The sequence below is a fragment of the Martes martes genome (genome assembly GCF_963455335.1).
Source record: "Martes martes genome assembly, chromosome: 11".
NCBI lineage: Eukaryota > Metazoa > Chordata > Mammalia > Carnivora > Mustelidae > Martes > Martes martes.
In genome coordinates this window covers 2,539,581-2,559,898 of record NC_137899.1, presented here as the reverse complement: position 1 = coordinate 2,559,898, position 20,318 = coordinate 2,539,581, and the positions used below count along the sequence as shown (strand labels likewise).

The 20,318-nt window shown below is 61.5% G+C and overlaps 1 protein-coding gene across 4 annotated transcripts in view; it reads left to right on the top strand.

Moving 5' to 3' along the window:
- Positions 1-20,318, top strand: part of TNS3 (tensin 3) — a 161,788-nt gene that overhangs the window by 39,597 nt on the left and 101,873 nt on the right. For 3 of the 4 annotated variants that reach the window (XM_080819043.1, XM_080819040.1, XM_080819041.1), the window contains 4 exons: positions 15,095-15,147; positions 16,583-16,754; positions 18,463-18,513; positions 19,988-20,110. In XM_080819043.1, the coding sequence (XP_080675169.1) occupies positions 16,605-16,754; positions 18,463-18,513; positions 19,988-20,110 (324 nt within the window). In that variant the 5' untranslated portion in view covers positions 15,095-15,147; positions 16,583-16,604. Of the gene's footprint in view, positions 1-8,040; positions 8,147-15,094; positions 15,148-16,582; positions 16,755-18,462; positions 18,514-19,987; positions 20,111-20,318 lie in introns of those variants that run through there. The other variant, XM_080819042.1, reaches the window with a different exon arrangement.

Sequence of the window (20,318 nt, the reverse complement as noted above, 5' to 3'; positions counted from 1 at the left end):
TCAAGCGAGGAGGAAGGGGCCCCGAGGGTTAGCGCCCTCCAAGAGCGTAAGGCGTCCTCCGCATACAGAGACGGGTCACACGCTTAAAAATACTACCAGACTGGACTGTGGTTGTGATTCTTTACGAAACATGACAGTGGCAGATTTGTGTGCCCTGGCGGGGGGCGGTGGGGACGTTAGAACGGGGAGGTTTTCCGGAGGTTTCTTGCGTGAACCTGAGATGAATGATTGACAGGTTCCTATCGATTCAGTGGCCGTCCAGCCTCCTTATTTGGGGGTTTTGTGTGTGCACATCTGCGCCCCTGCTTAAACGTGTGAGTCACCCCAAATCCGCCGTCCTGTGAATCTGCGATCACTCACGGACACACGCGGGACCCGCCGGGCACGTGTGCCGCTGAGGCCGACCGCGGGCGGTGCTGCGTCCGTCCCGCTCCCCGTGAACCACTGTCCTTCCCGAGGCGTGTGCAGGGACACACGGCTTTGCACGGCTGTGCTTCTTGCTGGTGGGTTCACTTGGGAATGGCACCACGTGCAAGTGGGTGAGTCTAGTGCTCTAAGCTCAGGGAGATGCCCGGCCGGCATGCACCGTGACGGTGAGCATCCCAGGACCCACGACAGCAAGACTCGAGCGCACTGATAAGGTGTTGACTGTGGGTCCTCAGGCTGCTTCGTTTCCGCGTCAGCACCTAAGAGCTCCCTTTACCCCTGACCTGCCCGTCAGAGAGTGTGGACCCCAGCCCACGTTCACCGCCTCCCCGGGAGCCTGTGATGGGCCGTTCCCGTGGCGTTTTGGGATGCCAGGGAATGGGGAAGGAGGCTGTCCACTGTGGTGCCGATGGGACCCGAGTCCCAGCCCTGCTGGGCACACTAGCTGTGTGCCCCACCGTGTCCAGCCTGGTCCTCTGCTCTGTCTCGGCAAAGTGTGGATGGGAGGGTCCCAGCCCAGTGCGATGCCGCGCGGCCGTGGGAGGACGGCACTGAGGCTGCCCCGGGCTGGACCCAGTGTGGCCACGTGCTGCCATGACCCTGTGTCATTCTCCCTAGCATGGCGATAGTCACGTGTCACATGCTGTCCACTCGCTTCTCAGTCAGCTTGTTTTTTAAAATAGTTGAGATTTGGGCTCTCTGGGTGGCCCAGTCCTTAAGTGTCTGCCTTCAGCTCAGGTCATGATCCCGGGGGTCCTGGGATCGAGCTCCGCATCAGGCTCTCTGCTCAGCGGGGAGCCTGCTTCTCCGTCTGCCTGCTGCTCCCCCGGCTTGTGCTCCCCCAGTCTCTCTGACAAATAAAATCTCGAAAAAATAAAAATTAAAGAATGTTCGGAATTTATAGGTGGCTGTTAAATCGAAATGTGGACTTGTGGGATCCTAAGCCTTACTTGCTTTTACGCTTACTTGCGTCTGAAACGGACGGCCGTGTCCATTGGTCCCGGGGCTGGGGTTCCCCTGTCCTACTGTGGCAGACTGTGTGCCCACAGCGAACCATCTGAAATTCCCCGTTTGGCCACCTCACAGTGTTGTGAAACCTTAACGGGACGGCCGTCCGCAGCCGTGCTCCGGGTTTGCCCCGTCCTGCAGCCGTCCTGCGGGGTCGGGAGGAGCAGGTCGCTGTGGCCGCGCCGTCCCGAGACACGGACCTGCCTTCCGAGCCACAGCAGATCTCTGGCTTTTTAGGCTCACGTGTTACCGGTTTGTGCGCTGTTTTAAACTCTGTGGTGACGGCCACCAGTGCCTCCGGCCAGAACAGGCTTGGGAGCGGACATGGTAGGTACTCGGTCCGTGTCCCGTCCACATGTCCATGTCCGATCCACGTGCAGGGCAACGTGGATGGGGACGGGATCGGAGAGGCAGGTCCAAGCGCCCGACCAGGGGCGGTGGGCGGCAGGCATCAGCGTTTCTAGACCGACACGGGTGTCCTGCCAGTAGAACAGCCGGGGATGACTTTATTTATTTAAACAATTTAAATTCTCTTTCTTACGGAAATAGAGTTGACGTGCCGTGTCATAGAGGTTTCAGGTGTAGAGTGACGTCGCGGGTCTCTGCGTTATGCACACCGTGCTCGCCGTGATGGCTGTGGTCACCGTCACCTCACCACTGACTGTGTTCCCTGTCTCGTGGCCTTCAACCTGGGACTTGTTCGCTCCATCACTGGAAGCCTCTGCCTCCCCCTCCCCTGCGCCCGTTTGCCCGTCCCCTCTGCCCCCTCCGCCCCCTCCCTTCGGGCGCCCGTCCGGGTCTCCTCTGCACTTACGGGTCTGCTTCTGCTTTTTGTGTGTGTGTTTGTGTTGGTTTTTAGATTCCTTGTGTAAACGAGGTCCTGCGGTGTTTGTCTTCCTTTGTCTGAGTCGTTTCGCTCAGTGTGATACCCTCTCGGTCCGTCCGTGTCACCACAGGCGGCAGCACTTCATGCTTCTCTGCCGCCGAATGACGTCTCGCTGCACACGTGCACACCGCTCTGGCCGCTCGTCCGCGGTGGCCGCTCCGCATCTCGGCGGTTGTACACGGTGCTGCAAGAAACATAGGGCTGTGTCTGGGTTTTCACATTAGTATTTTGCTGCGTCGAGTCAGAGGTTCATGTCCAAAACACATGAAGAACAGCTCAACACCAAAAAAATAATTTCATTAAAAAATGGGCCGATGACCGGAAGACACGTTTTCCCTAAGAAGACACCCAGAGCAGGGGGCGAGACGTGAGAAGATGCGCACCATGAGTCACGGTCAGGGAAGCGCGAATCCCAACCACGAGGAGCTGGGGCCGCCCGCCCGTCAGAAGGGCGAGTGTCAGAGGCAAGAAACGGCAGGTGCCGGCGAGGATGCGGAGAAGGGGGAGCCCCTGCCCTGTTGGTGGGAATGCAGGCAGGTGCGGCCGCCTGGGAAAACAGTGTGGCGGGTCCTCAGAAGATGACGGGTGGAAACACCGGGGGATCAGTAGTGACGCTACTGGATATTCACTCGAAGACACGATCTCGTTCGTTTGGTTCCTAGAGGGCAAGACAGGGTTCCGGTCCAAACAGCAGACCTCTGGGGGCTCTCACTGTGACTCCAACCGAGACTCCCCCACCAGGGCATTCGACACGGATCTGCCTTTTCTTTCTCTTTTTTAGAGAGGGCGGAGGGGCGGAGGGAAGGGGAGAACCTCAGGCAGGCTCCACGTTGAGTGCAGAACCCATCGCGGGGCTCAGTCTCACGAAACCAAGGGTCGGGTGCTCAACCGACCCAGCCCCTGGAGCCCCGCGTGTCGTTCCCAGAGCGCGATCCTTGCTGTCCCGCACGTGACCCCACACTCAGCCGCACACTTTCCACCAGGCCTCGTTGCAGGTCTGTCCCTCCGTGTTGTTTGGCTCCGTCATTTATGGGGTTCGGGGGTGTGGTAAGTGCTGAGAAAGGTGGGGCTTGAGGTTGGCTGTTCCGGGAGGCATCGTGGGGGTTGCCGGGTCTAACCTGTGGGCTCCCTGATGCCCAGTCATCCTCGTGGAGGACCTCCTCGGACCTGACCCCCCCACGCTTTGCTCCTCCTTGTCCGGCTCTGATGTTTTACATTTCCGTCGGTCTCCCCCTGCACGTTACGTTTCTCATGCACACTGTTTTCCCCGCCTTTTTAACCTGCAGTCGGAGAGGGGAGACAGCCTCTCGTGCAGGGGCCCGGGTGCCCTTCTGACCAGGGGGCCGTTTCCACCCCACGCCAGGGCCCCTCGGGCCATCTGGGCAGACTCATCAACCCACACTTGCTGCAGGGAGAGGCAAAGCCGGGAAGGAGCAGGGGGACCCAGGGGTGCGGCGGGCCAGCATCTCGGTCCTCACGCATGCATTTAGGGAAGACACCGGAGCTGCAGGTGCTGTCTGTGTGTGTCCCGGCCGTCAGGAGGTCCCTGCCGTCTCTCTCGTCAGGGATTTAGCATCCTGGAGAGGCTCGACCTCTACCCCAACCTCTGACCTGGGCAGCAGATGGGGGGACGCCTCCACAGGAGCCCCGAGACGCGTCCCTCTCCTCCCCACCCCGCTCCTGGGGACACGGTCTCCCCTCTCCCGGCACCCCGATCCCTCTTCAGGTTTGCCAGGGCAATTCCATTCTGTTCCGCTCCTCGCCTTCCGGACCTCTGTCCCCTCTGTCACAGGTATGCGAGGTCCCGGAGGCTACAGCATGCATTCCAGGAGACGGGCTTCTAGGGAGTTCTCCCCACGACTCACAAAGCGAATTGCACTTGCCGGTGGCTCTCCCGAGGCAGCCACTAAGGATGCTGAGACGTGTAGACTATAGGACGTTTATCAAAACTCCGTCTGCGGGAGACAGACATTGGGACCCAAACAACGTTCAGGCACATGGGAAATCGTGCTCAAGCTCAAAACTGGCCGGCACATGGCTGTGGAAAGTTGTGGGAGAAAACTTGGGGATTTTATTGTGCTATATCATAAACTTTCAGACCCAGCCCATGCTGGACGTCCAGCCTCCCAGGGCGTAGAAAGGAGAGAAAAGAGACCGGCGTGTGTAGGAGGCATTGTGGGTCTAAACCTGGCCAGTGGCCCATTCATTTGGTGTTCCTGGGTTGAAACTCCGGAGTCCAGAAAACTGGGGGGAGGGGGACTCTCGGGGCTGGTGAAGCTGCGCGTGGGCAGAGGTCCCAGTGAGTGTCCTGTCGGTGTGCCCCTGTGGGTCCCTCAGCAGGGACAGCTGGCCTCAGGCCCCAGGCACAGACCTAGGGTAGCTGTGGCTTTCACCAGTGAGCCCTGCGACCTTGGTCAGGCCAGGTCGGGCAGGTGCCAGGAACTTTATTTCCTCGCAGGGAAAGGGGACAGCATCTCGGGGAGGAGCTACGAGCGCGTGTGAATGCTGTCCAGTGCGTCCCCTTCTGCACGCGGTCGGTAGGGTGGCGCTATTTGGGGTAGGCTCCGTGGATTTGTTCGATCCCAGGAAACTTCTTCCCTGGTTTTATCTGTGTCTTGGGTCCAGCACCGTGTCGTCCTCTCGGTCTTGTGTCCGGCTCTTAAGTGTCAGGGGATCACCTGAATGGAGTCTCCTTAGTGTGGGAGCCGCACGGTTAGAACAGCCGGCAGGGTGTTTCGGGGCGGGCTTGTCTGTGGCCGGGCTCCCAGGAGCTTGCCCGGGGCTCAGGACCGCCACGGCTGAATGTCTTCCCCTGCTCACAGGGGAGGACCCGAGGGGACAGGCTGTGCCAGTGCCGCCAGGACGTCCTGTCTGAGGAGATGAGTTGGGCTTGGAGCCCAGTTTCTCCTGCCGATGGCGCTTTCCCGGGTCCTCACACTGAAGTGACCAGACAGCAGCAGAGGCACCCTTGTGGGTGGTGATAGAGCCCTGTGGGCTGTGTCCTCTGAGTCATGGCTGTGTCTTGTGTGGCTCTGTCCCATGGGTCATTGTAGGCTGTGTCTCATGGGCCATGTCCTGTGGATCGTGGACTGTTTCCAGTGGGCCGTATCCTGTGGGCCATGTCCTGTGGGCTGTTCCCCATGGACTGTGTCCTGTGGGCTCTATCCAATGGGTCGTGTGCTGTGGGCCTGTCCTGTGGGCCATGTCCAGTGGGTTGTGCTGTATGTGGCTTGCCCATGTGCTGCCACGGTGCAGGTCCGTGGACCCCCCCCCCCCACCGTCTCTGCACCATCTCCCTCCTCACCAGGGGGACCAGGTCCTGCGGGTGCCACTCCTCGCTCTGGTCCTCTTGGTGCCCAGCACCCCCTGCCCGGCCTCAGCAGCTGCTGGCTCTCCTTCCCCTGCCCCCTGGCCTCCGTGGACAGCTCTGTGGACCTCCGTGGCGAGAAGAGGACCTGTGAATAAAGCGGGTGCTTATTGAGGGCGTACCTCATGCCTGGGAGCGGGATCTCACCCAACGTTTCTGTACGGGGTCGTGTTCCGCGACCGCTCCCACGGGCAGCTGGGCACGGAGGCTTCCGGAGGTGCAGTGTCCGTGGCCCGTGGGCGTTCTGGAGCATGGCCCTGGCTTGCCGTGCGCGCCGGGCTCCGTGGTGCTAGCATCCTCTGCCCTGCCTGACACTGCCACTGTCCACGCACGTGGGGGACGTGTGTACCCCACGCCTGATGGAGTGGCTCCCCCTCCCCCACAGTCATTCCAGTCCACAGCCGCATGCGCTTGCCTTCAGTTAATCTTGGTGCAGCTGCCACGAACCCACCTTAAGAACACATTTGATCCTCTCACCCCCCCTCGGACACCCTGCAGGGCTCCTCGTGTCCCAGAAATGCTCTGACCGGCTTTGGGCTCCCGGAGCCCCGACCACAGGACCCCCACCTCTCTTGGCCTCGCACTTTGTAGGCCGGTCCTCCCCAGGCATTCCTGGCTCCTCCTGGCCCGCCTGGCTGCAGTCTGGAAGGCCCACCCTTTCTGCCGCTGGATGGCGCTCCCATCCCGCAGCCGGTCAGGGACACTGCTGTCACCGCTGTGCTGTTCCGTTGCACGTCCAGCCTGTCACCCAGTCCCGCCGGGAGCCGTGTGGCTCAGCGTGCCGGTGGTCCCGAGTAGTGGGGCCTGGTTCGGATGGAGCACGTGTGTCCGATGCTGGCCGGGCAGGACGCTCGCTGGGTCGTCCTGGGCGTGTGTGAGGACAGACGGGGCTGCGGGAAGGCCCTGGTCCACCTGCCAGCGGTCAGATGCACCAGGATGGCCATCCTGGAGACCCCTATGGTGCCCTTGTTGCCGTGGGGATGCTATGGTCCTACATTGTCTCCGCGGGGCAGCTCAGTGGGCGTACCAGGCCCCCTTCCCAGGACCACGAGCCCTGCACCCTGGGACATCTGGGTGGGGTGGGGGGGCCTCCCTCTTGGTCTACACTTGTCAGCCTTTGAGGGTCTCAGAGGCTCAGAGCCAGCTCCCCTGTGGGGCCGTCCGCGGCAGGAGGCCTGGGCTCTGGGGCAGGGCTGGGACAGGTGCTCCCAGGAGTGAGATTTGCGGTCTGTCTCCGGTCTGCTGACCAGACAGGTGAGGGGAGGGCTGTCCCCACACTCTCCCTCGGGATGCCCCACCATCCCGCAGGAGGTAGACCGCCCGAAGCAGAGACACCGGCCGTGGGCTCTAGGGCTCCCCGCATGTTGGGGCCAGAAGGAGACCCCACGTGACGCCCTCTGCGGCAGGGCCCCCAGCCCTAGTGCCGGGGACAGGATTGTGGGGGCCCAGCGTGACCCACTACGCCCTCCCCCTGTCCTCTTAATGAGGAGACGTGTTCTCGTGATGAAGTGATTAAAATGAAAGAATCTGTGTGTGTGAGGCGTCCTGGTCAGTGAGCCCACATGGGTGTCCCTCTGAGTGTAAGGGACGGGACTGGCTGTTTGGCAGTGAAATCCGGCCGGTTGCCAGTGTAGACCGTGGCGGTGGGGGACGGCGTTCTGCTATGGGCCCTTCCTCTTCTGACTCTGAGTGGCACGTGACCCTGGTCCCTCCAGCCTTAGATAGGCCGGGAGCCTGTCACACCGTTTGACATCTCTCCAGCTCCGTGTCTCTCTCTCTCTGTTTTGACCTCTGGGAGACTCGGAGCCCAAGGGGCATGTGTGTTAGCAGCGAGCCCGCTCCTTTTCTGGTCCAGTGATGCACTTTGACCTTGTTTTTGTGTTTGCTTTGTGGTTTTGTGTGCATGGTAAGGGGCAGAAGGAACGTGGGGGGAGGGAGGAGGGCGGGCACCAGGCACCTGTCGGGTTCAGGATTCTGGCCGGCGACCTGTCCACCCAGCAGTCAGTCCACGGTGGATTGGTCTCCGGGTGGTGGTGGTGCGGGTCCTTGGACACAGGAGACCCCTCGTCGTGCCCCTGTGTCGACTACCCCCAGGGAGGGGGCGGGTGTTGGTTCCTGAGGACAGGGCCCCGCCTGGTGAGGCCTGTCCTGCTGGCCGTGGGCCCTGTGGGGCCTCGGAAGGGCCAGCCCTGGGCCGGGCAGCAGTGTCTGTGCCCTGCGAGCAGGCATGCGTGCTGCCACTGTGGGCTGGGCGTGCCTGCCGGCCCGGGCACCGCTGCCCTTGGGACCTCCCCAGCCGCGGTGGGGTGGGTGCTGTCGCACCTGCTCTCGGCCCCGCCACCCCCCTCGGCCAGGCGCTCGGGGAGGGCGCAGGACTCCAAGCAGGGAAGGGGCGAGGTGGTGGGAGGGAGCTGCTTCTGGAAGGAAGGAGAAGCCGCAGCCGGCCCCTCGGCAGCACGGTAAGTTCCGCCCGGAGGGCTCTGTGGGGCCCCCGCCGCGGGCTGCCGCGTGCTCTTGGCACCGGGTCGGCCCCTGGCGCCCCTCCTCCGTTTGCTCACGTCCTTGCTCTGCAGCAAAGGGGCCGTAAGAGTTGCACGTGGGACTGTGGCGGCTGCTTCCTGGGCTGCCCCTGCTGGGGAACCCAGACGTGGGTGAGAGCTTGGTTCCCCGCCCTGGGTTCCTCACCGCCCCCCCTCCCCGCCCCGCCCCGGGGGTCTCCTTCCTCCCTGCCACGGGCCTTTCCCGGCGTCCTGCGTCCGTGTGGTGCGGACCAGCCTACGCACCCCAGAATTCTGAGTCCTTGGTGACAAATATCCACAGATAAAATCTCAGACTGAGCACGACCTTGCTTCTCATAGAGGATCGTGGGGACCGAGTGACGCTGTTGTCATTTCCTAACTTGAGCCTGGTATGTCTTTCCTAGAGAGGTCACGGGAGCTGTGGCTAGGGGTCGAGAGCGTTAAGAGAAGTTCAAGGTGGGCGCTCCTGATAATGACTTTGTTTCTGGCCGCCTCCTTCTGGAAGGGAGAAGTGTCTGTCTGTCTGGCTGGCTTTGGGCAGGTTGCTGGTTAGAGTCTTGCTTCTCTGCGGGGACGGATGGTGCCGTGGTTGTGCCGGACACTGCGTTCGTGTGGACTCCCGCAGGCGCTGCCTTGTGGGGTCAGTCGTCCCCCCCCCCCCCGCCTGGCACCCGAATGCGTGTCCAGTGTTTATTTAGTGCTCGTGTTTGGTCAGCTGCTGTTCCTAGTCCTCTACGCGTACTTCCTTACCAAATCCCGCCGACCCTCCACTTTCCAGAGGAGGAAACTGAGTCACGGAGGGGCTGCTTCAGTCTCTCCAAGGTCGGGCAGCCCGGGGAGCTGCAGGGCTGGCGTTGGACCCGGGCCTCGGAGCGGGAAGCCCGTGACCCCTGCAGCCCGCCTGCTGGGCCGTGAGTGAGTGACGTGACCTTCGGGTGTGGCAGCCGAACGTGGCCGGTGGTGGCCTTTGAAAAAGGTTTTTCGTTTATTTTTCCATTTGCCCGCGTGGCGTGCTTCCACGGGTGCCTCCTTCCCGAGGGCACAGCCGGCCTGCTCCCTGCCCCGCCGCCGCCCGCAAGCCCTGCTTCCTTGAAAATCTGGCTTCAGTTACGCAATCGTCCCTTTTGTTCTTTTTTACGAAACTGTTCCTGCCACGAGTTTCAGGGTCCGTCCGTCAGCCCGGCGGGGTGTAGCACCCAGGCCCGGGCTCCGGGGACCCTGGCGCCCTCTCTGTGTTTCCCACCTTGCGGGGGGGGGCTTTCTTTGCTCTTCCCCCAAGAGCCAGAGAGGGTGAGGGGAGGCGGGAAGCAGGGGTGCATGCAACCTTTCATCTCCAGCCCCTCGTGCTGCCCTCCTTTCCATGTGAGCAGGAGCAAGGGTGAGCTCCCCAGTGGGCTCAGAGGCCCGCCTGGCCGAGGCCACCCTGCCTCAGGTCCCTGTCTTTGGGGACGGGGATGCTCCTGTGAGTCTGTGCACAGGGTGGTCATGCTTGACTCGCGAGGTGGTGAGAACACTGTTCGTGGGGGACCCCGTCAGCGAGCAGAACGCACGTCGGACCGGTCTGGGGAGCCGTGCTGTTCGGAGCCTTCTTCAGCCTCCGAGGTCTGTGCTCCCCCACACGGCTCTGTGGGGGACAGTCTCTTTCCCCCAATGTCATTGATCTCCTGTGTCATGACTTTGCCAAGGAGGGCATACTTACTACTTTCCACTCTGCTACTGTTTTAGGTGATGAGTCTGTTCAAGTCATTTGGGTACATTGGCTTTTGTTATCCTAAGGATAAAGCTAAGTAGGTACTTAGTACCGAAATAAGTAGGTGCTTATTACCAAAACGCAGAAGCAGTAGCTACGCCTCTACCGTGGATGGATCATCCGTTGGGCGCGGTGAAGTTAGCGGTTGGCTCATTCCCTCCTTTCTCCGGCAGACCGCGCGCTCCCCCTGCTCCTGGGGACAGGATGTGGCACCAGAGGCTGAGCGGAATGTGGGAGTCAGCGCCCTTGCGGGTCTTCGTGGCGGGGGCGCAGAGCATGGACGGGAATGCCCGCCGTCAGTCGTGCTTGTACGGCTGAGATCTGGGCCCTCACAGGACATGTCAGCTGGACCAGGGATCAGGGGTTGCTTTGCTGGGGAGGCGGCGTGTGAGCGGAGAGGTCTAGGATTAATAGGAGCTAACCAGGCGAGGCTGGCCTAAGTGGGTGGGGAGTGTTTCAGGCCTGTAGAGCATGTGCAAAGGTCCTGGAGCAGGAGGGGTGGAGTGTGCTGGGGGGGACTGGAAGGAGGGCTGTGGGGCAGGGGTGGAGAGAGGGGGGTATCCACCCTTTGCCCACAGTGGTGGGGCATGGGCGCACGGCACCAGCATTGGCTCCCGTCCACCCGTACGACTGGTGCCCACGCCAGCCTGTCGCGCGGGGGCAGGCCCCTCCCTGCCGCCGTGAGGACACTGCCCAGGGCGTGAGTCTCGTTAGACAGGTCTGTTCCATCCTGGTTTGCCGGAGAACCCATGGGAATCGCAGATGCTAACGATGTATTTGCTCCTCGCTGGCCCTGCTCTGCCCCACACGCCCCTGCAGACGGCTTGCTGCACCTAGCCACCCATTTCGTGGATGAGGAGCCCGAGGTGCCTGCCCACGGTCACAGAGCGGGAGCCTCAGAGTCCCGGCATGGTCCTGCGGTCACAGCTGCCCAGAAAAGTGTGCTGTGGCTCCACCCACTGGGTGATGGGGGCTTGCTGTCAGCATCCTCCCTCCGTCTGCCCACGCGGGGCTCGCGTGTCCTCGCTGCCCTCCCCACCCCTGCCCCCGGAGCCGGGTCCTTCTGTAAGCCTGGCAGGTGGTCCTCCGTGCTCTGCCCGCCACGAGGCATGGGTGCAGACGTTTGCCCAACGTCCCTTTTCCCGGAAGCCCATGCGAGCGATCAGGGGCGGCTCCAGAGCTGTGCTGGGACAGCCACACATCGTGTCTTTTAGCCTGGACTGTGGTCCCTTTAGTTGGGAATGTGGTGCCCCGACCCCAGTGCCCTGTGGGCTGTTTCCTGAAGCTCAGGCCTACAGGACGTACAGTAAGGCCTTCAGGACATTCGTCTTGTGCCACATGGCCCAACTTTGGGCATCCCCGAGCTGCAGACCCGGGGTGCCCATGGGGAGGGGGAGGGGGTAACAGTCTCCCCGACATCTTGCTCATCAGGTCCCCTACAAGATCAGGGATCAGTCCTACAGCGGGCGGGGCTCTGGGTCCCAGTTGGAGCCCCCGCCTTCCTTCCATGGGCCTGTCCTCTTAGAAGGGGGCCCGGTTATGAGACGCGAAGCCATGGTTTCCCGGTGGTATGTGGGCAGCGTCCCCAGGTGTTCTGGAGTTACCCACTGGGTATGAGAACGGTGCCCTGAGGACGGGGTCCTGCAAGGTGGGGTTCTGGAGGATGGGGCACTGTGGGGGAGGGGTTCTGGAGGACGGGCCCTGCGTGCCAGCCCTTCCTGGTCCCTTACCCCCAGGTGAGGTAGGGGATGGGGTTCCTGTGCTAGAAAGACAAGGAGTGTGGCTGAGGCTAGGCCAGGTGAAGGACCCAGTCACGGTCACGGGGCGCACAGCGGCAGAGCCTGCATCGTCCGAGGAGCCTCGTCCCTTGACAAAGCCTGGACCAGCTCCTCCCAAGAACAGGCACTGGGCCTGCTTTCCGCCCCGGGGTAACTGACTCGGAAGCGAGCCCCAGGCTCCGTGGGCCTTCCTTCGTAAGACAGTTGTGTCCGCATGCAGATCTCCCCACCGGTCCCTGTCGCCATCCTGAAATACGGGCGTGGACCCAAGTCATCCACTTGGGTGAGGGGGGCGTTGGAAAGGTATTTGTGCTCTCCTCACACTCTCAGGTGCGCCCCTCCAGTCCCTGTCCCCTCCTGAAATATGGGCGTGGGCTGATGTCCCACGGCTGCAAAAGCTGGTCTTGCTGGGCTTGTTTCTTATATAAAATCACACCATTAGCCAAGGAGATGAGGATCGGTAATTGCAAAAGTGTGTTGATCAAGAGAGCTCCCCTGGGCTGACGGCACGAGTCCTTACCTGGTGGGATGCCCACTTTGCTGCTTGCTGGTGCGTCCTGGACCACGGAGGCTTCCCCACATGGCCAGGGAGGCTGGGGACGTCACAGGGGCCCAGGACCGCTTTGGGGGCCAGCGGAGGAGCTCCTTTTCGGAGACACGGCGGGGGGAGGGGCAGTGCGTGCTTTGCGGTTGGCCTGGTGCAGGTGTGACCTTGGCCCCAGATTCCACGGGCACCCCCCGCCCCTGCCTTCGGGTTTCTAGGGCCTTTTGGAGTTGCAGGCTGCGGTAAGCGTGTGCCAAAGCGGCCGGGGGTGAAGGGGGCGGGGCCGGGCTGAGGCAAGTGGGGACCAGACGCGCGTGCAGGAGGCACCTGTTGTCTCTGCACACGTGGTGAGGTCCCTGCAGGGTGGCGTGTCCTTGGGAGGTTTCCCAGGGAGGCGGGTAGGCCGCTGTCTTCTTGCGGAAGCCCCAGGAGAAACATGCAGCTCGGGAGGCCTGGGGCCTCCTGGATAAGGCTGGGGTGTAGGGTTCTGGGGAGCGAGGGAGACTGTTAGTAAGTTGGTTTCCGGGTCATTCCTAAACCACAAACTGCGCTGTGGTGTATGAAGGGGCACCTGGTTTGTGAACCCTGAGAGCAGGTAGAGTCTTTGCCTCTGCGTGAAGGTGCCCAGAGAGGGTAGCCTCGTGTCCCCTCCGACCAGCGCCGTGTGTGGCAAAGTCGTGCCCCGTCAAGTCGACCTGCAGGCCGCCGGGGCTGCAGGATTGACGGGGTCCTGAGCTGGGTGTCAGAAGTGGCCCTCGCAACTCCGCTATGTGGCTCTGCACACAGCACCGTCTTCCCGAGGGCCCGTTTCCCGGGCTGGGGGGCGAGGACGGTCCCATCTGCTTTCCCCAGGTTCCTGCCAGGAGCCGGGTGTCCCCAGGCGTGTCTGCGCTTGCCGACCTCAGCCAGCCCTCAGAGGACACGGTGCTGGAGGAACGGTGAACCATGGTCCGGGGCTGGCTTTGCCTCTGTCCTCGGAAACCCTCCTGTCACTCCGCCCCTGCGTGCACCTGTTGTGGCCACGCCTACCCCCTTGTTGTCCCCAAGGTGCAGAATGATTCCATTTCAGGGTTCGGGTACTGGCTGTGCTGTGCCCAAGACACATTCCCTTCAGGTGACCCCTTCACTGCAGAGACCCTCAGCCCCTCCAGGCTGAGCTGCGGCTGTCACTGACGGGTGGCATATGGCCTCGCCGCCAGGCTGGGGGTGTGGGCGGTGAGTGGCCCGTCATCCACTTGGGTGATGGGGACGTTGGAAAGGTATCTGTGCTCTGTCCACACACTCACGTGCGTGGACCGTGTCTGCTGGTTCTCAGTCTGTGCGCTTCTGTTCAGTCTAACTCGGCCTCGGGCACAGCGGAGTGAGGGCAGGTAGGCATGAGAGGTGACGGGAGGGTAGGCAGGCCCTGCCTTCCCATCTCGCTGTGTGTGTGTATGTGTGTGTATGTGCACGCGCGTGTGCGCATGAGTGTGTGGGTGTGTTCAGTGGTCTACCTTCCATGCACGTATCCGTGCGTCTGTGTCCTAGCCTCTGTCTGCCATCCATCCATATCCAAGGGATGTGGGCGGGGATTCTTGGGGGGCCTGGCTGGAACCCAGCCAGCAGGCCTCAGGGCTGCTTTGGGGAGAGTGGGTCCAGCCTCCCTGACCTCCTGGGGGGCCACTGTCCTATGCCGCTCAGGGTCCAGGCACCGAGGGAGCGGGCTCTGTCAGCCCCCAGACTCATCTGTAAGGGCACATGCAGGAGAGGCGCGCATCCACCGGGCAAGCTCTCTACGCGTCCTGTGCACAGAGGAGGGCACCCTCTGGGTCCCGTCTCTGCCTGGGGTCCCGGATCATGGCGTCTGGTTTGCCGTTGGCTTAGGCACAGCTTGGTGTGACTTCTGGGGCGTGCCGTCTCCATTCCCGAAGGGGCCTCCGGAGTCTTTCTTGGCGTCTTCCTTTCACTCCGGAGCCAGGCTGAGCCAGGTGCCCAGTGACGCGCTGGTGATGTGGGGTGTCCGAGCCTGTGAAGGGCTCCCCAGGTCTGGGGCCGATGGGGAGCAGGAGGGAGGTCTGTGAGATCTGGGCGTCCTGCCATGCACGCTCCCAGCATCACCCCCACTTCTGACGAGCGCTCTGGCTGGTCCGCAGAGCGGGGCTGGGACTTGGAACGGGCCCGAGAGAGGAGCTGCTGCATCGTGGGAAGGGCTCTCCCGCCTCTGCCATCTCGGGCAAAGCCTTGCACACCTCTTGAGCCTTGTTTTCCCCATTTCTGGAATGGGGGAGGGGATTCCTACTCCTGCGGTTGCCGGGTGTGTCTCCCGAAATGCTGTATGCACGGCCAGCGTGTCGCGTTAACACACATGCACACGGAAGGGTCGTGGAAGTTGTAAACTCGGCACAAGCTGAGGGTTTCCCCTGCTGGAAGGCTTCTTAAACCGTTGACGTACTCACTACTTTTTTTTCCCAAGTAAATACAAGTGGCTAAGTTAATGGTAACCGTGACCTTGGTTGAGTACCACTTGTATAGAGAGGGGGACCGGCACACACCTCTGCCGAGGGCCGCTTGCCGGGGGCCGCAGGTGGGTCCGTCCCGCCATGAATCCCGTCCCACTGGGGGTTCAGGGAGCGTGTGGCTGGGAGTCCGCAGTCCCCGGGCTGAGATGCCCCGATGTGCCAGAGACCCTCCCTGGCCTTAAGATGAGCCTGTGGCCACCACATTGACTTCCCACCTGTGACTCAACTAGGACAGGCCGTGTCCTTCCTTCTTGGCAGACTGCGGGCTGCAGGCTGGTGACAGGGGACCAAGAATGACCCGTGCTTTGTCGTTTGCAGGCTCCGGGGGCTTCTGCACCGTCCGCTGCCCTCTGCCGTTCCAGACCACCCAGGTGAGTGGCCAGCACCGTCGGTAGCTCGTTCCGTGTGTGCCCGCCCGGGGTCAGACCTGGCAGGGAGACCCTGAGCTTGGTGTTACTTTATTCTGTGGTCATCGTACTTCTGGTTTTGTTTTGTTTTTTTACTTTAGGAAGATGTTCAAACGTGTTACATGTCAAGTTTTTCTTTATCGACTTTCTTTTTCGGGACTCAGCCTCCCGGCCTTAAAGCCCAGATTGTGGGGAAGCAGCTCTTTCCAGACATGGCTGTGGCTTCGCTGTGCTCGTGCCCGCTGGGGGCGTTCGTGGGCCGAACCCGGCATGTGCACGGAACTCTGCCGGCCTGTGCCCCGGCAGGTGCTTGCTGGGATGGCCGCAGCCCGCGCTCCACGGGGCTGTCCCTCAGGGGCTGCGGTTGGTGGAAAATCCGCATTATGACTTTTCAGATCAGGGTTTCAAACACCTGGTTCCTTTTTTGAAAGCAATCGGAACCCTCTCGCATCCCTCTGTAGCGCGTAAGGTAGAACAAAAATCTCTGTGATCGTCTGCCTCCTGATGTGAATAAATCAGCTTTGAAAATCAAGTTTATGACCTGGGGGTCTGGTGATATTCCTTGTCTCGGGTCTGATAATGACCTCGTAGGTATTTCTAAAAAGTGTCTGTCTTTTAGAAAGAAATGCTAACGTATTTATACACGAAGCTGTAGAGCGTCTGGGGTTTTTTAAAGCAAACAGCTGGCGGAGGTAGCAGGGACGTTGGGGGGCACGTGGGGTCGTTTGGAAGTTGGGTGATGGGTACGTAGTGGTTTGTGAAGTGGTTTTGTATGTTTCTGAATTTTTCCAAAGTCAGGAGAGAAACGCAGAGGAGAGAGGCGGTAATAGGCGACAGCCGCAAACCCCCAGAGCTCGTGGGCTCTGTTTGGGCCCAAACCAGCGTCCTGTGTGTGTCCTGTGTCTCCCCGTGGTTTTGCCATGGGGCATCACCCCATTGGGGTTGACCTGGCATCTCGTCCCCAACCACCCTCCCGGAGGAGGGCCTCCTCCCGGAGGGGGAGGAGGAAGAGGAGGAGGAAGATGGAGGTGGGGGAGGAGGGACGGCTCTCGACCATGGTCCCCACAGCACCATCCTGTGATGCAGGTGCAGCCGGGGCTCTGTGGGTAGGAGGCCCCGTCCTGGCCTCGCCAGGCCCTCCCCGCTGTAGGATGGGAGCACTTGGCGGTCCTGCTCTCCACCCTTCTGCTTCTGCACCCCTGCCCTCCCACCTGCTGTCCCCCCGCCCCCACCCCCAGCACCCGGGTGTCCTCAGCAGAGAGCCTGCACACAGCCATGCTTGCACGGAAGAGGACACGCGGGCTCCTGTGTGATCTGTGTGTGCAGAGGCCGACCCGTCCGCTGCTCTGGGGACTGGCCCTGGTCCCGCTCCTGACCCCGCTCCTGACCCTGTTCCTAGGCCCGCGGGGCTGAGCCGCACCATGGAAGACGGACGCGAGCTGGACCTCACCTACATCACTGAGCGCATCATCGCCGTGTCCTTCCCCGCCGGCTGCTCCGAGGAGTCCTACCTGCACAACCTGCAGGAGGTGACACGGATGCTGAGGTCCAAGCATGGGGACAACTACCTGGTGAGTGGGGGAGGGCACTGAGCAGGAGGACAGGGGAGCCAGGGAGCACGGGGACAGTCAGGGGACACAGAGCACCGTACTTGGGGAGACACTGAGTTACCAGAAATATGAAGAGGTCACCAAGGGTCTTGGGGAGGCTGCTAAGCCCGTGGGGGGACGTGGTCCCACGCCTCTGTGCATCTGGTCCTCCGGGCGCCCGGTTTCACGGAGGTGCTCTGGGACTCCCTCCCACCGAGCCTCTTGTCTGCCGTGCCATCTGCTGCGCCTGCCCGTGGCCGCTGCCCCTGGGCGCCTGAGGGTGGGCAGCCCCCCTGCTGTGGCCGGCGTTCTGCATCAGACAGACCCGTCGGCCCCAGTGGTGTCAAAGCATCCAGCATCCCCGGTGTCAAAGCCCAGCCTTTCCCTCCTGTTGGCCTGAACCCTGAGGACAGAGGGTGGGGTCCTGGAAGCCTCTCTGCCCTGGGGACCCACATGCCCTGGTAAGAGGGAGCCCCCAAAGAAGTGTGGGCCAGAGTCCCGTGTGTCCCCTGGCTGCCCAGTGCACTCCCGCGGTGGCGGCCCCTGTGCAACGGCCCTGGGTTGTCCCGGTGTGACCGTGCACTGAATGACAGTCCCCACACCTTGTCTGCACCTGCCCCCACACGGCCTCCTTATCTGGTGAAGCTGCTGACCTTTGCCCTGCCCGATAAGCCGTGGTTGCCACCGTCTGGTATGACCACATGGCTGTCTGCGAGAGTGGCCCAGAGGCAGAGTGGATCCAAGGGGGCCACGCCTCCGTCCCAGCAGCGGGTGCTGGTCGGGAGCGGTCAGTGTGGCCTGAATGATCCGTGCTGGCCGAGAAGGTCAGTGCCGGCCCCGAGCGGTCAGTACCGGCCCCCAAGTGGGCAGTGCTGGCCCTGAGAGGGCAGTGTGGCCCGAGCGGTCACTGCCGGCCCCAAATGGTCAGTCTGGCCCCAAGCGGTCATGCCGGCCCGAGCCGCACTCTCCTGGCCCCAGAGAGCCTGCCACTTTCCAGCATCATGCCAGTCCTCGGCATGACCTAATGGCAGCCAGGGAAAGCGCGTTGCAGCCCAGAACCGAGACGTCTGCCTGGGGCCTGGCATCTTTGGGACGGCTGCCCTTCTGCCCCAGGCCATCTGCTCTGCAGGCACACCCTCCTTCCTCTGGCCCAGGGGTCAGCACGCTCCTGGTCCCTGCACCTGTCTTCCCTCCCACTCCGTTCCCTGGCGCCAGATGGCAGGGACCTGGTCCTTAAACGGGACCGGGCCTGTGGCCCACGGGTCTGGGCAGCAGCTTGGTCCAATTAGAAGGGCTGTGGACCCAGGCTAGGGCAGAGCCGTGTGCCCCAAGCAGACCTGGACAGGCCCTAGAGCTCCACTGTCTGGGCCGTAAGGGGAGCTGATCTCCTCCCCCAGGCCCCTGGCTGCTGCAGTGTGCATGGTGGGGTCCCCACCGGCTCTGGCCCTCACTGCCCCGTCCCCCCCAGCAAGCCCGGCTTCCTGCCCGCCCCACCCCTGCCACAATTCCGTCCGCCGTCCCCATGTATTCTGTTTGGGTTTCATTCCGTGACAATAACATTTCCAGTGAGTTTCAATCTTTCAGACTCCGCAGTGCCTTGAAGGCAGACGGCGTGGGAAATGTGAACACTTTCCTCTTTGACCTCCAAGGTCGTGAACTTGTCTGATGGCTCTTTCTTTGCCCTTCACAGGTGTTAAACCTTTCCGAAAAGAGATATGACCTTACGAAGCTCAACCCAAAGGTACGACCTTAGCCCTTTACTTTCTGGGTTTTGTCAAGCATCCCTGAGGCGTATCTGCTTGTGCAAAGCAGTTCAAGTCTCTGTGGCACGTGATGTCCTAAGGGGTATCGGGAACTCTTATCTGTGGGTTGTTTTTGTTTTTGAGTTGTTGTTTTTTTTCCTAAGCAATCTCTGCCCCAGCGTGGGGCTTGAACTCACCACCCTGAGATCAAGAGTCACATGTTCTACTGACTAAGCCAGCGAGGTGCCCGTGTTAATTTCTTTCATTTGAATTAATTAGATTTACGGGACGTTGCAAAAATATACAGAGAGACCCCACATAGCCCCAGTCTTCTGCAGTGGGAGCACCACGCATTAACTCGTAGTAACGCGTTGATGCCGGAGGCCGAGGCTGGCGGGATGCACCAGACATTTCCACTGCCGGGGTCTCCCTCCTACCACCCGTCACGCTCTCCCCTCTGTGCGTTCATCTTTCTTGTAAAGATTTAGGGAGGGCTTTAAGCTTGTGCGTGCGTGTGAGCTACGGTGCGTGTAGTGTGTGCGTGCCGTATGTCAGAATGTCCGGCCGCCGCTGGAGTCAGAGTGTGGTGCGTTGGTGAATTGCCTGTTTTAATGCCAGTTAATAAAGCAGGCCCTAGAGGTCCCGTATGATAGCATCCCAGCTCTGCTCAACTACACAGAAAAAATCTAAGGGATTTCTGAGTGTTAAAGCTGTTACCCTACGTGGTGGAAGGGATATGTGGTATTTTTTAGCTCCCTGGGATTTTTCTGTAGTTTTCCCATCATTTTGCACTGTTTCTACTACTTTCACAGAAGAGAGCTCTGCCCACCCCCCCTTAAAAAAACTAAGGTAGAATAGAATGCATTTTGCATCGCTAGGCAGGCTTCCGGGCGGGGGCGCTGGAGGGTGTCCGGTGGCTCGGGTGGGGGGCTACTCCCATGCACAGACACTGTATTCTGTGTCACGCGGTGAAGACGGTCTCTCTTCTTTCTCTGAGCTATAACCAGGCTCAGGGTGCTTCCCTCGTGGGCGCGCTCCTGTCCTGAGAGGAGTGTGTTTGCCTTGAGCACGCGGGCTGGGCTGCTCTCTGGGACGTCTCCTGCGCGGTGCATGGGGAACGGCCCCCTGCATTTTCCCAAGCTCTGATTTTAGTCTGCACTGAGGAATTTTGGCACCAGCTCCGACCAAGAACTCCTGTTTCAGATCTGGCCGGGCCTCTGCCCGCCCCACGAGCTGTGCCCCATTAGTGGCACTGCAAGCCCTTTCTCGGGTTGCCGTCCCAGCTGCAGGACAGCAGATAAGACGGGCACGGACGTCTCACGGGGGCAACATAATACCCCCCCCCCCCCGTCCCCTTCCAGGGAAGGCGCCCGGCCACAGCTCCCAGGTGGCCTTAGGGAGGGAACATGCGGCAGCATTGCTTGCCGGCACGTGAAGGGTCTTCGTAGAGACAGAGCCCGTCTCTCATTGCAGATCCTGGACGTGGGCTGGCCGGAGCTGCACGCGCCGCCCCTGGACCAGGTGTGCACCATCTGCAAGGCGCAGGAGACCTGGCTGAACAGCGACCCCCAGCACGTGGTCGTCATCCACTGTAGGGTGAGTGCCTCTCGGTGCTGGGCTGGGGGGCAGGGCCGCCGGGTCCCGCGGGGACCACCTTCCACGCGCACGTGCGGATCTGGCCTGGGGGCACGGAACGCATACTTGGACACTTTTAAATGAACGGAAGGCGTGGACGGTGGTGAAACATTTTATCTGGATGCGATTTGTTTTTTCCGGAAAGCCCTTTGGAGAAGGAGCAGGACGC